At 34.1% G+C, this 15,860-nt stretch overlaps 1 protein-coding gene across 3 annotated transcripts in view; it reads left to right on the top strand.

Annotated features, from left to right (window-relative positions):
* Positions 1–15,860, top strand: part of KDM4C (lysine demethylase 4C) — a 247,985-nt gene that overhangs the window by 208,080 nt on the left and 24,045 nt on the right. For all 3 annotated transcript variants that reach the window (XM_057377991.1, XM_057377992.1, XM_057377993.1), the window contains exon 18: positions 9,780–9,965. In XM_057377991.1, the coding sequence (XP_057233974.1) occupies positions 9,780–9,965 (186 nt within the window). The remainder of the gene's footprint in view (positions 1–9,779; positions 9,966–15,860) is intronic.

Here is a 15,860-nt window from a genome sequence, read left to right as displayed (position 1 = left end):
TTTTTAGAGCTGAAAAGTAAACTTTCTGTGATGCAGTGCATGTTAAACATATGTGTGCCTTGATCACATCCTTGAATAAAAAGACTCCAAACAACAAGAATGAAAAAAACAAGACTACACTAAACAAAAAATATCCCATACAGTTCTAACTCTGAAATAGCCCTTTATTCCAAATTCTGACTTRCTTGGTTGATAATGTGCTATTGTTATTACTCAAAACATTATGAGTCCCATTTGCTTGATTTACTGTAGGGATGACAGGTATTTCATGGCCAGTAATGTAAGTACACTAAATATTTTTCCTTATCTTAATTTTCTAATAGTGTATTCTATCCACAGCAGCTTCCCTTCAACAGAGAATAACTTGACAAGCAGCTGTGCCCTCATTCAGTATACTTCACAAATACAATATTTTCCTTCCCAGAGGCAAAGTGCATTCACCTACATAATTTGCCATGACCCCTTCTTGCCCAGAGGACATATACTGTAGTCCATTCCTGTCTTGTAATCTTTTAAGACACAAAACAGCACATTACTGTCATGCTAGGAATGTTGATATGTGTGCTTTTAGTGTCATGAGAGGTTTCTGTTTGAGCTTGACAAGATTCTTGTTTCTCTTTAAACTTGTGTGTCTTAAATTCTGTGTGATTGTCTCTTCCATAATTTTGTTTKCTTTAGAGTCTGTATGGAAATACATTTTTTATTTATGGATATCACCACACTGACTTGTCATTCTCAAAAAGATAGTTTATTAGATGGTGATACATTTATTTAGATAAAAATTRTCTTTGCATTTTTTCATTTCTTAAATTGTACTTTGGGTATTGCTAAGAATATAATCCTTTCAATGCTGCATCTTGGTGTTCTAATTTTAACTGCTCTCTTAATAGAATGGCAAATTCCTCTGTGTTTGTATGTGCTTATATGAGGTATCATAAGGCAATTGTTAAAAAATAAACTATGTAGCAACAGTGCTGATATCTGTACTAAGTATAAATAATGATATTACTTATGGCAATGCTTTACATTAAATGGTAGCTTGCGAAGAATTGGGAGCCTGAAATGTCCATGCAGCCTCTTAAGGTTCTCTGTTTATTTTCTGTTAAAGGCTTTTCTGAATCAGCAAATTGTAGATATCTTCTGTATGTACTTTGTATAGCCATGCTTGATTTTATGGGGAATCTGTTTGTTTTGTAATCTGAATAATACAAATTCTGTCACTGGAATTTAGCTTGATTGGCTTTGCAGGAAAACCAGTGAGGATCATGGAGGACAAATTAAACATAAAACAGCAACATGCCTTTGCAACAGGGGACCAACTGTGTCCAGGGTATGTTTTGTAATAGTAAATACCTATCAGTCCCAGAGTAYTGATCCATCGTTCCATTTCATTTGACTTTTGTTAAGACTGCACCTGGCGAAAGTCTGATGAAMGGTCACTGAGATGGTGTGGAGTTACAGAAATATACAGCGGGACTAAAGAAACTGAGTCTGTTCAACCTGGAAAAGAGACACCTTTTTGCCAAGATCTCAGTGCTATTTATGCTGAGCTAATCAGAAGATACAGGCAAGAGGGAGATAGATGCTCTCTGRAAGTGCATGGTGGTAGCTTGAGAAGCAAAGAACACAAATCAGAACACAGTAAATTCCAGTGCTCTGAAAACTGATAGTTGAACACTTGAACAAGTGCCCAGCAAAGCTGAGGGATCTTTGTCTTTGTAGATGTTCAAAAGTCAGCTGGATAGGCCTTATGCAACCTGATTTAGGTCTGTCTTGTTGGTGTTGGTCTACATGAGCTCTGGAGGTCTCCACTAACCTCCATAATTGATTGGAATAGTTTTGCTCTTGTTCTGTACAGTTATTTTCTCTCAGTGCCATGTATTGGGTTTCGAACTGTGTTTGTGACTGGATGACTGGAGTGCGAAGAAAACCTGAAGTTGACAATTGTCTTTAATTTCAGTAATGCCTGTAGGAATCAGTTGGAAAAAGTGCAGTTACACTACAGTAGTGGGATGCCTGAAGGCTGCAGCAGTGAAGCAGTGAAATGATGCCTCATCACCCTTTCAGCCTAAATGGCATTTCACAGCTTGTCRGATACTTTAGCCTTTGTGTAAATGGCAAATTTATTCAAACTGGTCTATGCAAATCTGAAGGAAAGTTTTAATAAAAATATTTTCTTCCTGAAGAATAAAGGAAAGGAGATTCTTTCCAACCTCCTGTATTATTCTTCTTGAAATTTTGCCCTCCCAATATTGGCATCAGTCACTTCTTGTTCATTTCAGGATGCCTGTAAGATGCACTGAATACGCACAGTGCTTCTAAAAAAATTTCTTTTGTAGCTGGTGTGTTTGTTATAGCGCAATCTGGAGGCTAAAAGGGGAGCTAAAAGGGGACTTAAAATCCACAGAAGAAGACCTGTACCATTTCAAAGCTACAGGGCAAGAAACACAGTCTGGGAAAAAGATTTGTTTTGTCCCTTAATAAACATGTATATTTAAAAAAAATTATCTTAACTGTAGTAAAAACTACAGTTAAGATAAAATCTTGATAATTTCCTTATAAGGTTTGTTTGTGTGCTTAAAGAAGCACTCTTTCTTCAGGCTAGAACAGTRCCATTGGTATTCTACACTGTCAGAGACACTATGAAAGCACTTGAGATGTCTCCAATCCTTTCACAGAGATCTACTGATAAAAACACCATATAAACATATCTCTACTGTCTCCTGAGTTTTATTTACAAGTACTAAAAGGAAAACATTCAATCTCCAACATCTCATTTAAAAGGATGAATCCCTACATACATWGTGAATATTCTGCTAGCACATATTCACCAAACACAAGAATAAGGTCCCATTTCTTCCAGATTATTTTATACCAGGTGATGCTGAGAAGTTAGTCATCCTAACTCTTCTTTTACCCACTACATTTCCACCTACTTTCTGAAATAACAATATGTAACCATGAGCCCAAACTTTATAAGGAAAGAACAGAACCCTTAAAAAGAGTAGGGACTTAATGGCAGTGCTTGGTGTTGAAATGTGATTACAAAGGTGAGAACTTCAATAATACTAAAAATAAATATATAGCAGTTTATTTCCCAAGATATGGCATAGTGGTAGATATGGCAATTGCAAGTACCAGCTGAAGGTCTAACAGGGCCTTTTATTTCTTACTTTTTGCCTCACAACACTTGTTTTACCAGCTACTGAGACTGCAGTGTATCACAGGAGCATAAACCCTTTCAAGCACTTTCAAAATAAATACTTATTCACCAAATGTTTTGTTTTCTTTTGTTTCTTTTTATTTCTCTTTTAACCTACATTTTAATGATTCTCACTGCAATCACAGTCCAGGCTTCTGGGGAAACAAGATTTTTCTTAACTCTACATAGTGTGTTTGTCTTCCTTATAAATTAAAAGGTATTAGGATCTTAACAGTTCGATTGAAATAATAGATGGATACTGTATATGTGATTTTGGCAARTTCTGGTGATTTTTATCAACTGTTAAAATTGTATTTTAAATGAAAAAGTATATGTGGCACGATTTCAATATTTTTTTCATGTTTAATTCAAAATTAAACAATTTTCAAGTTCACTCTTCGGGAGTAGACACAAAACTACATTATCACAGAGTTATTAGAGAATAGAATTACTGTTTCTAATTGCTACTGAAGCATAAGTGTTATGTTTACTTCTTTGCTGAAATTTACCGCTAGAAGAATTTTTGCCTACATCTAGATAATGTCTGCCATCTTTAATTTGCCACAGCCCCATGCTATAGGCAGACTTTCTGAATGGTAGGAAATTACAAATTGTTTTCTACAAGTCTAGGTTTTTTTCCCCCTGAGGTACTGGTTGTTACGTTTGAAATACCAGAGGGATGTAAAATAGTCTTTTGATACTTCCTCTAACAACATTTCTAGTTAATTTTATATAATTGACTAAACATGCTGAACAATGAAGTAGAATAGATCATCTAAAAAGCTCTTTCTTCATATGTTCTGATTCTAAGCTCTGTCAGTTTCATAGCTCAAATACTCATCTTGGTTTAAATTAATCAGGAATAAAAGGAAACATAAAATGGAAAAAGAGTAATGAGTTTGTTTCCATAGAAACACACCATGCTCTCYGCCAAAATTAAGTGCTGACTTTGTATTCTAAAAGATGGTTGTGCAGCCAGCATGCGCTCACTGATCTGCAGATAATGTGTCAAATGTCTTCGTAGTATGCATCTTCTGACTATGTTGTGCATCGTTAACAAATCTTTCTGCCAGTACCTTGCTTCCAACTCTTGCTGTAATCTTTTCTCACTTTTAATCCATGTTATGGCTTTGGAATGGAGAAGGAAAAGATTAGTTTCACTGTGCATTTTATTCTGTATGTCTCAGGTTATAAAAGTTGATAAGCTGTTGAAGCTCGCTCTGTCAATACTCTCTGTAAAATCTTTGCTCTCTTAAAATCTATGGGTATTTTACAGTTGCTTACAGTAGGGCTGACTTTTCGTATCTGCAGTGTGATCATACATAATAGCAACATTGCTTGTCTGGTAATATAAATTGGGAAGCAAAGCAGATTCATTACAAAATGAAGAGATRCTAAAGCAGACATCATAGAAAAAAAACGACCCAGTGATTTTYCATTAAATTTCTTAATTTTACAATGATGCCTTTGTCTTAGTATTTCAAATTATACATAGAAGGGAAAAAATGACAAATATATAAGAGAGAATGAGAATATACAAATAATTTACTGACTAATAGTTACTAAACATCTGCAGCAGCAGAACTCATACAGGATGATTTTTAATAGTATTTGGAAATCTAGTAATTTTTAGAGGCTCTCTTGAAATAGCTTCTTTTTGTAGCATTTAATGCTTTACTACAATGAACTCCTTCACTTAAGTCATTCTGATTGCAAAGGCATAGAGATAATTTTGAGAGAAGTCAATACTCCAAATTGTTTCCTAAAATCCATCCCTGGCTTTTTGCTGCGACCTCTGCTTGTACTGATTTTCATAAATCCTTCTATCAGAAAACACTGCTAGTGTGATTAATTCATGATCCTTTTAGGGACTGGAATTTTATTTGTAAATACCTTCCCTTTTGATGGAAGCAATTTCTAAATCTTTAAATAAGAATACATAAAAAATATTCTAAAAGTTACCAGTGGGCTGTCTTTTGCAAAGTGCTGACATCYGGTTTCCTTGGACTAATTTTTTAAAATCCATTCTGTTTATAGATTTGCAAACTATTAACATTAAAGAGCTATTTTGTGATTATGAAATTCATTAGCAGCAGAATATTTTTCTTTGGGGGGGGGGCAAAAAGATGTCATTTTACAATCTAGAAAATGACMGTACATTGTTCTGTCCTATATTCTTAATCTCCAGTTATATAAACAATTCTATTTATTCTACAATTCATTTTGTATCTGGATCTCTGATTAAGATTGATCCTCAGCCACTTTCCCCTTGGTCTCTGCTTTGCACTAATGTCTAGCAATCATTGAATCAAAATTACATTCTTCCCAGCTACCTAGAATTGCTTTAGCTCATAGGAACAGCTGTACTTTCAAGCTACTGAAAAACTGCTGTTTGGGCATTGAATTAGCATTATTGTGTTTTAGAAAATGTGTTCATGGTTATGTCCAGTTTGTTTCACAAATAGCAAGCTTACATACCTAAACAAAAGTCTTGCTCTGTCAGAGAGGCGTTTAGACTTTTTCTTTTGCAGGAATAGTTYGAGATTGGTTCCATTCTATACAATTCCTTCATTTAAAAAACTTATGAAAGTCAGACTTCATGGAAGAGTTGGGGGGGAGAGTGACACCTCAGTCTTCACAGCCAGTAGTTCCCTGYTTTCTCTTGATGTTCTGATGCCTTTTTCCTTTGGTCACTTATAGTGGCACTTAATTGGGTTTTTTAGTGCTTTTTGTTTTGTTTTGTTGGGGTTTTTTGTGTATTTTTTTGTATTGATTTTATTTTTGTACATTTTCATCATCCTCCCCTCCATGTATCAATATAGTATAATAAATTGATATATGAAAAAAGTTAGAAAAAACCTTTGAATTCATACGTTCATTCCCCAGGTGAAAGTACGAGAAATCCATTATTTTTCACAAAACAGGAAGGAGAAGAATTTCCAGTATGAGCCAGAYGCAGCACAGTTTAGTTTCCTGCTTATAGCTAATATACAACTTGGTMGTTCAACTAATGTTCCAAAAGTCTATGCAAAATAGATTTTTTATAACTTCCTCTGCTGTCACTATATGTGTCCCAATTTTATTCATCAAATGGACTGGACTGACTATTTGATGTATAGTTTCAAATATGAAGGAGCTTTTTCTCTTATGTCTGAATGGGGCCATGTTGCCTGATACAGTTATGCAGGCTGTAGTTTGCTTATATACCTGACTTTTCAAAATTCATGCCTTAGTTTGAGAGTCACTGTAAAACTGAGATACATCTGCATCATCCTTCTCAGTGTMAAACTTGTACAAAGGCCACAGTATCTTACATGAAATAAGAAATACATTTCTTTATTTGCAAATCATTTCCTGCATTCTTAAAAGAAGAATGTTTTTCATAGTTTTYCTGGTTTTCCTTAAGCACAGGGAGAAATAGGATTTTTTTTCTTTTCCTATGTGTACAGTAATGCTTTTCCTCATATTTATATCCATGATCTTAATGTTTTTGGTACCTGAAGAATGTAGGAGTGCAGCACAAAAGATTAATGTGTGTTTGGAGTTAACTGATGTAGCAATTACCTTCCTTGTATTTGGCAGTGAGATGGATTTATTGCRTGGTTAAAATAGGATTTTTTTCACTTTCGTCATGTGAACTGAAGTCTGCATTTACACAAATACGTACGGCTCAGCAATGCTGCTTTTATATAAGAGTAAATCTGAAGCAACTTCACTTTTCATCMGAATTACAATAATTTTACACCAACATGACTGTAATAAGAATATGGTCAATAGTAACTGAACAGCTTGTTTTTTAATTAATTATTTTCARTACTTTCAAATTGCAACTCTGAAAAACACTGTGAGGAGTGTCTTCTCTCATGATGCCAGTTTGTCAAACATAATCTCATTAAATTAACCTGTGCTGGATGAGAACAGAGAAGTCAGCTTCCCTTACCAGGAGGGATGAAGTTTTAGTCTAACTTCTGAGGATTTGGCCATGCCATTTAATGTGTGACATTTTCAGTTTTCCTGACTACATTTCCACTGTACCTTTCAGCATTTCTTGCTGTCCTCATATTACTTTTATTTTGCTCAGCTTTCCCACATCTGGAAGATAATAAACCTTAAAATACTAATATAGAAGAACAGTTGTACATATATATAGTTGTAAGTTTATATTCTTTTTCTGAAGCATTACTCACATAGGGTATTTTTAGATTTTCACATCACCCAAGTTTTTATAATACCTTAGTAAGAACCAGGAGAAACTTAAATAACATTGTAATGTTTACATCTTTACTGCTTTGTACAAGTGCAGCCATTAATTTAAGTGGGACCAGCATTTCCTGCTGTAATATTACAATTTCTTCAGTCAATTCTAGTTGAGCTGTACTTTCTTTTAATCCTTTTCCTTATTTGTTACATTTTGTTTAAACTGCATTTTTTTTGTGTTTATGTCAGAACACACATAGGGTTTAGTTGGTTGGTTGGTCGTTGGGATTTTGGCTGTTTGTTTTGTTTCGTTTTGGTTTGGTTTGGTTTGGTTTTGGGTTTTTTTGGTGGAGTTGGGTTTTTTTAATACTCATAAGTGCTTCTGTCTTTCTTCTTCCATTAATCTTATTGGGGAGTTTATGTGTATATCTGTATGAAAAATCATTCAAGAGGAGCTCTGTTATTTGTATGAACTCAGTGTCTAGACATTATGTATACCAGATTTCAGTTCTGTTTTCTGTGTGGGATTTCCACTTTAGTAGGCTTTGAATATGTGTATATGAAAGAAATTCTTAAGCTSCCTTGGAAAACAATTACTTCACTTATCTGAAAATGACCACACATGAATAYAAAGATATGAGATGTCATCATGAGTGAAGTCTCTGAAACATTTCTTTTGATGGCAAAACCATCTTTACCTCTTGTTAGTCTTTGAAACCTGATGATAYTACAGTAGAATGAGCTGAATTCTGGTCTTTTTAGTGAGTGATAGCTAAAAATTTTCACTAAGTTTGGATGTTAGACTCTAATGTCAGCTTGTACAAAGCCATGCTGGCAGTTTGCTTTCAAAGGGTAGACACAAGGGCAGAACTTCAAGAGTATTTCACATTCAGAATGATACGGGAGCAAGAACCGTGATCTTGACAGGGCTGGCCCTGCCAAAAATGTTATTTCTGTCACAARTCATGTGCCAGAAGCCATTGAAACYATGTAAGTGCTGAACCAGCACTGCCGGTTTTATGCAGAATGTGAAAATTAATAAACAATGGAGAACAAGGAGAGCTAGGTTCTGTGGTCACCTAKGAATAAGAATTAGATGGTAAGGTAATAGTAAATACTTTGAATTATTAATCATACAGCAAAAGTGCATCAAAATTATTTTTGGTTCTTTTTATTTAGTTATTTTATGTTCTCAGCAAAGGCAGATAAAGGTGTTAAACAAGTTTGTGGGCAGCAAATTTAGGACAAATGGAAGTAAGCAGTATTCCAACAGTATGTTTTATTGAATTCATTCTTTTTTGTCATTGCATGAAATCTATTTGTAATAGCTGAGATAATTCTGTGATCATCAATAGCATTTGCATTTTTCTTAGACATGCTGAGAGTTATAAGAGGATAATTCTCATATATTATATAAAACAGCTGTACACAGAAGTTACTGAAGTAATTATTCTATCTAGTGTGCTTGTTAATGCCTTATGATGGCAAGGTAGTTTGTCTTGTATTGTCTTTTTTAGTATATTAAAACTTATTCCCCAGACTTAGTTAAATTAGCATGTGTCCCTTCGTCTTCTTTTCCTATTCGTTTCTTGCTTGTGTCACTTACAAAATAGYGATATTATTTTGATATGGTCTTCATTTTGGCAAAAGGAAGTAAACTGGTGTGTCTTGATACCAGTAAGGCTGTTGACATGATGTTTGAGTACATGATGTGAGGAAATAAAGCCTACTGTATTGACATTATATTAAATACTCAGCCAATGAAAACCAGGCTAAAAAATAAAAAGGGTCTTAGGAACAGCCTTCAGCTGTGGAATTATGCAAGGGCTTGAGAGAAAGAAAACATCTCTAACTTAGAGATTTATCCACTATAGCAGGCTGAGGACATTGTAGAAACTGTTGGGTTAACCATTTWACAAAGACTATATACATCTAGTTTTATAATAGGGAGCTAATTGAATGATATATGGAAGTCCTGATTAGCCCTGCATTTCAGTGGGCCTATCCTCTCTATTTTTTGAGTACTTTTTTTGTCAAATCCTGTATAGGTTTTTTTTTATTTACCTATTTTAGGAGTAGTAGGTTAATTTTCAGAGTATGAAATTTTAAATTAAACTTTTAAATAGATATCAGTTTTCTTGCTATGGCATTGTAACAGATTGTCTTAACATTTATGTAGAAAGGCAAAAATGGTATGTATTAATTATCATATTACTAAGTTGCCTTGTAATTCATAAATGCTATTGCTTTTGCTCTGCATATTGGAAGGTAAAAAAAGGGATCATTGGATCACAAATAATTTTTTGGTCTTTGAGTTACTTGCAGGAGTCAGTGAAATTGTGGTACTACAGAAAATATTCTGTTTATTTTGCTCCTACAGAAATGTATGTTCTGCAGGCAGAGAGTTAAGAAAATCTCTGGTGCCTGCATTCAATGCTCATATGGACGCTGCCCAGCATCCTTCCATGTTACCTGTGCCCATGCTGCAGGAGTGCTGATGGAACCTGATGACTGGCCATATGTTGTCTACATCACATGTTTCAGGCACAAAATCAACCAAAATGTGGTAAGGAATATGTTTTCTTCTTTGGCAGAATTAAAGCATTTTTCCGGAGAAAATGGAGGATCCACACTGTGTATTATAATAGTTCTTTCTATCATATTTTCATGCATAGTAATCTATTACAGCTTGAAGGATTTTTATGCTGTTACCTGAGAGAAGTGATACCTGATATGCTTAAYACATTTTTGCATTTAAAATCCTTGTTGAGTATATTGTTTTGACAGCCAGAACAAATCTCTGAGTTTTCTGTTTGGTTAACCTGAAGTGTATTATAAATACCCAGATCACAATATCTTACAAATACTCACAGATCCTGTGAGATAATGRATGTGGTGTATATGTAAAATCTTTGTTCTGCAGCCAAAGAGTCTCTTGAAAATATCCAATTATAATTATTCTGTCATCTGGCAAAGTACTGGCATGCCATGATAATTCATGTTATGACTGCCTTTTTATTTCTCTTCTGTGCTTAGGAGGAACCTTTAATTTTATATGAGACACAATGAGGAATTAGAATAATGACTTTTACTTGAATAAATAGTTACTATCTCAGTTAGGAGAGTAGTCTTGTCATTCATCTTGGGCTTTTAAAGCTGTATTTTGCTTCCTAGCAAACCAGAAGGACTTAACATAGTCTTCTTAAGGAAAGAGCTTGATAAGTGAGTTGAGTTGGAAATGTTTTTGTCTCCTTTATACATTAGAAATGAAAGACATAAACCCAGGTAGGTTCTGTGTAATAGATGTTGTTCTTTCAAGAGCTTGTCAGTGAATCCTTGGTCTTAATGACAAGACTTAACAAGACTGCTGAAGAGCAGAATTTTCTTTCAAGTGTACTAAATTGTAATGTCTTCCAACAAGAGTAATCAGTCCTAACTGTTCAATCGGCAGGTGGTTCTTTAAAAGGGAAACATATTGTTTAAAATTGTTTACAATTTCCATAGAATTGTTAAGCTGTATAGTATTTTTTTCCRAAATGAATGAACATGTTAAACCAGTACGCTTTATATGCTTTTAATTTCTTCAAACATTTTCCAAGAAAATTAGTTTAGTTTTAAAACCAAACAAACATTTATCGGTACAGGCAACTTCCGATACTCTCCTTGGGATTTTTTKGACAACATTATTTAGTTGAAAAGTACGGGATTAAAATCATAGCCAGCAAAATTAGGGCCAATATTTCCCAAATGCTTTCTATTATCTTTATATTCTAGGYAGTGAGATTTGCATCAGTCTCATAATTTCCATGCTTTTTAAATTATTTTCTTGACCTRTGTTAGGTAGTGTCCTATATTAGGTAGTGTAAAGGAAAAGAAACCCCAACACTTATGGAGAAAAACAGGATTTTGTATGGCTAATGTTTAAGAGTTTGAGTGAAGGACATTGAAAGTATCTTGGAAGGACACTATTACATCTTTTCCTGAAACTCAGCACCAACCTTTTTGAAAAGATTCAGTATTATTACCTTTTGTTTTCACCATGGCTCAAATAAAAGTYAGGTTTGCAAAAGAGAAAGAAGAATTATGCTTTTGTGTTTTCAGTTGGGCCAAAATTTGGAAAGAGAAGTTAAAGGATTTTGTTAAAGGAACTTTTTCTGTAAAATTCTTAACTTACTCCTTAGAGAAAGGAGATTGCCATATGTTTTTATATGCTTAGTTTTATACTCTGTCTTTTGGATAATTAATCTTACCACATCTTCAAGCCTTTGGAAGTTTTTTCACCATTGTTTTTCTTGTTATGCTTTTCTTAGCTATTAGCTATTCCTTTATGCAGAAATTACATTGCTCTTCACCATTAGGCGTAGCAATGTGTCTTACTTCTAATCAACTTTTTTTTATTTTGCCTGTTGTTTTAGCTTCACTGCTCAGAAGCAGAATGGTGAATCATGCAGACTGAAATTATGCTCACTTAGTAAATTTTTACAGGAATACAATAGATTGTCAGTCTGAAAAACATCTCTTCTGGTATTTAGCAGGAAACGTTCATAAAGCAAGGACACTATTTCTCCTAATTTCAAGAAAATAAATTAAAATAGTCTAATTTTCATTAATATAGACTAAGTATTATGTTTAGATACTCAGTCACTACCTGTGTTTACTTCTTTCTTCAAGTTAAAAAAGAAAACAAACAAACCCCAAAAACTCAACAATCAAAGAATGACTTCTTGGCACTAGGAAAAATTGTGACATATACCTATAGTGGCATTTCCATGTGCGAATCAGTGAGGGTGCTCAACAAAAAAAAAGCCTACCTAAACAGATAAATGTGTATTATTACTCTTATTAGCATATTCCTTCACCTCAGGCTAGATCTGATCRTAGCGATGAAGTAAAGTATGCATCCAACTTACTTTTGGCTATGAACTCATGTAAAATTTTTTGTCAACATACTTTCATAAGCCTTTTTCACTGGGGATCAGGTTTTGTGTTGTTGTCAGTCATTGAAAACACTGGTGAGGTCTTCTGAAGAAAAATCATCAAAGAGAAAATAAAATRGGAAAGCATAATCCTTGAATGCATCTGCTGCTGCCAAATGAAGTAAATATGGAAATACTAAGAGCTGGAGTTTTAAAATGTTGATAGGACTTTACAAGAATATGTTCTTTGCATACTCATTGACTCAAAACTAAGCATACCTCTTGTATTTGCTGAAGGTACAGCTTTAGAAATTATGCAAAACTTTCCTAGCAAAACATATATTTTTTTATATAGAGTGTTTTGGGTTATTGCTATCATTGCCTGTATTATTTTTTATGTAAATTGGACTGTCAATATTCAAGAAGGCTCTGGGATTTGCTACTTACAGACCATGGTTTGGGGTTTTTTTGGTCATTTTTCCTCTTTGACTGTGCTTGTCTTTGAGCATGAAACATATCCCTCACACATTTTTGTCATAAAAACTGTAAGAACACTTGAAAGTACAGTTGGGAATAGGTGCTGCAGATGGATTTTTTTTTTATTAGAGGACTTCTTCATTCACAAGGAAATGAGAAAAAAGAAGTTGTATGCAACTATTCTAGCAGAAAAAAAAAACAAACCTAGAAGAACCATATAAGATTAGGGAAGACAGCGCTCAGATCARAGAAAGCCAGCTGGAGACCAACCTATACTCACAGCTATTTCATTTGGAAATTCTGAACAGAAGGGGCTATCTAGACAGTTCCAGTAAAATTTGAAAGACTAGCAATCTTTAGAAGCAGAAAAGATTGGAGGTGCAAATACCTACTGTTGCTGGATTTGGAGCTATTAGAAATAATCTTCTACTATTATTAGCCAGTTCTTGACCTTTGTAGCTCACAGGGAATGAGGGGATGCTGTCTAATGGAAGCTGTAGATCCTTTTGCTGTTGAATATCTGAATGATGCCGTGTCTTCATTTGCCACTGTTTGCTAACTACTGCCGGCCACTCAGTCATGAGCTGGAATATTTTTGAAATGCCATGCATGATTTCTATGCCTAAAATTGGAATTCCAAGGAGTAAACAAGGAATATGTTCATGTATGGAATAAGTCTCAGATCTTTTAGGATCCCTATTAAAAATCATAGCCTGAGAAAGTTTCTCAGTATTAGATGTACATAGGATGTCAATCTCATGATAGTTATTAGGAATTCATGTGCACGTAGTTTATATATTTAACAAGGTTTTTGTGTCCTGCCATACAGAAATGAAGGAGAAAGTAATTTTCCTTCTTATCTTTTTGAAGTTTGCACACAGAAGGGGAGATTAGGGGTTTTTTTTTGTATGTAGTTGTTTTCTGTATTTCTGCTGCTATCTTGGTTCATSCTTAGCTTTGGTACCATTAAAGAAAATCATGCTTTTTAAACCACAGCTTTCTCAATAATCTGGTAACTACCACAGCTGTTTCTTTAATCTGATAGACTCCCTTACATAACAACTGTCCTTTCTGATCAAAAATGACATTCTTAACATCAATAAATTCTTAAGATTTTCTGTCAGGAAATGTTTTCAGGGACATGCAATCAATACAGAATGTRCTTGTGAATATGTTTTTCTGAGAAATAAATTAAGAATCCTATGAAGGTAACATACTAAAAATAGTCTTCTTGAGCTAGAATGCATTTCTGGGTTTTATTACTTTTTTTGAGGAATGGCATTCCTTCTCTGAAAATTTTATCATTAAATGGATCTGTATTGTTTCTTAAAATATTATAATTTGCCCACCATCTTCTCTGAGGAGTTACTTCTTGTTTCAGAGAAGATTTAAACCTTTTAATAGAGCAATATCTCTTTGGGTTTCTATGGTATAATATCTTTTCTGTTACTTTATAGAAATAAATCAATTAATAGTCTCTAGTTTACATCTGATCCAACTTTCCCCCCCGCCCCCCAAAAAGCTGAATGGGATACAATCTAAAATTGAAAGGTCAATTAACATGTTTCAAGACTGGATAAAACACAYTCGTGGATATTTTATCACTCCTATAATAATACCAGTCAATTGTTATTTATGTAGTTAATTTTTATTCTTAGTCTAGCTGTAAACAGTTAAAATGAGGAGGAAATGTTTTTATTATACATGTAATGGTTAAGCAATTTKTGAGTATGCTCAAAACATTTTTTCTAGGTAAACTTGGAAATGCTTTAGGAACATCATTGGGTTTCACTGTCTGATCTGACCTCAACTAAATCCTCCAAATGTCTGTGACAGRCAGAGCTTTGACACACAGATTTAGTGCACTGCCTATAAAAATGGCRCAGAATATTTGTACTTGGTATGTCCTTAGTTTGCAGGAGCAGAGAAGTTTAAGAATTATAAATCCCATAAATAGGTCCAAGAAAGAAGCCCAATAGTGACAAAAAGTTGACACAGAAACAGAGGTCTTCAGGTTTAGGGTGGGTTTTTTCTCTTCCCCCAAAACATTCACATTACTGCTAATACTTGAAATCTAACTAAAAGAACAGTTGCTGTTCTTTATTTTCTTCAATATTAGTGATAAAAATCCTACAGCTGTAGTTTTTTCCAGATTTTCATAAGGCAATCTTAAGACTCTAATATTACCTGAAGAATCAATCGACTGCTTTTTTGAAGGTTTCAAAAGCAATCTTAGGAAATTTGATGACTACCTTAGTGTGTATCATGTGTAAAAGTATTCTTGTGCAGTTTACATAAACATTTATAACAAAAAGTATTTCATCCTTAGATAGTCCAGTGCACAGGCATCTTACAGGCCAGGTTTTAAAGTTCAACTGTTCAGGTGTAGTCAAACTCACACTAGCTCAACCTTTGAATAAAAAATGGAACCTATGTAAGATTTTGAATAGTCAAATCCAAAGAAAGAAGTGCCTTCTCTGTCTTATTAGGATGAGAAGATACTGGTTTTATGCTTCCTAGTGAAGAAGGTTGCTTTTAAAGTGGAAGTTTCCTGGGGGTGCGATAGCTGGGAACTGAGATGTAATAGTTGTCTGCATAATGTGAGATTCTGAGTGATTGCCTTCCTTCCTAAAGTTTCATTCTTTTGGTATTTATAGAATCTATCGAGCAGTTATTGATGTGGAATTTTTGCATAGTTTAACAACCCTGATCRTCTATATCAATCAGATGTGATTGATATGGAGGATTACATATAGCTATGGAGAATTACAAGTAAAAGGTGAAAAGAGAAAAGGAAAATATTGTTACTGATAYACTATGTAAATAACTGATGAAAAGAGATCAATGCTGTTTGTAGTTTTAAAGGAGAAGGTCTGCACATATGGGTAAAGAAGTTCCTCAGAYACATGGCTGTAGAAAGCTCTGGCAAGAACTGGATATGCATTTAGTTATTGCATCTCACTKGGCAAAATTTTATTGCATTATGTAGAATTATAAAGATATCCAGTACTYCAAAATCACATCATTTAAAAAAAAATCAAGACTATACTCTTGGTTCATCACATCTT

The sequence above is a fragment of the Malurus melanocephalus genome, unplaced genomic scaffold (genome assembly GCF_030028575.1).
Source record: "Malurus melanocephalus ecotype Western Australia unplaced genomic scaffold, MMel_1.1 scaffold_337, whole genome shotgun sequence".
Lineage (NCBI taxonomy): Eukaryota > Metazoa > Chordata > Aves > Passeriformes > Maluridae > Malurus > Malurus melanocephalus.
Note: the sequence above shows the minus strand (reverse complement) of the source record. Positions and strands in the feature narration are given on the sequence as shown.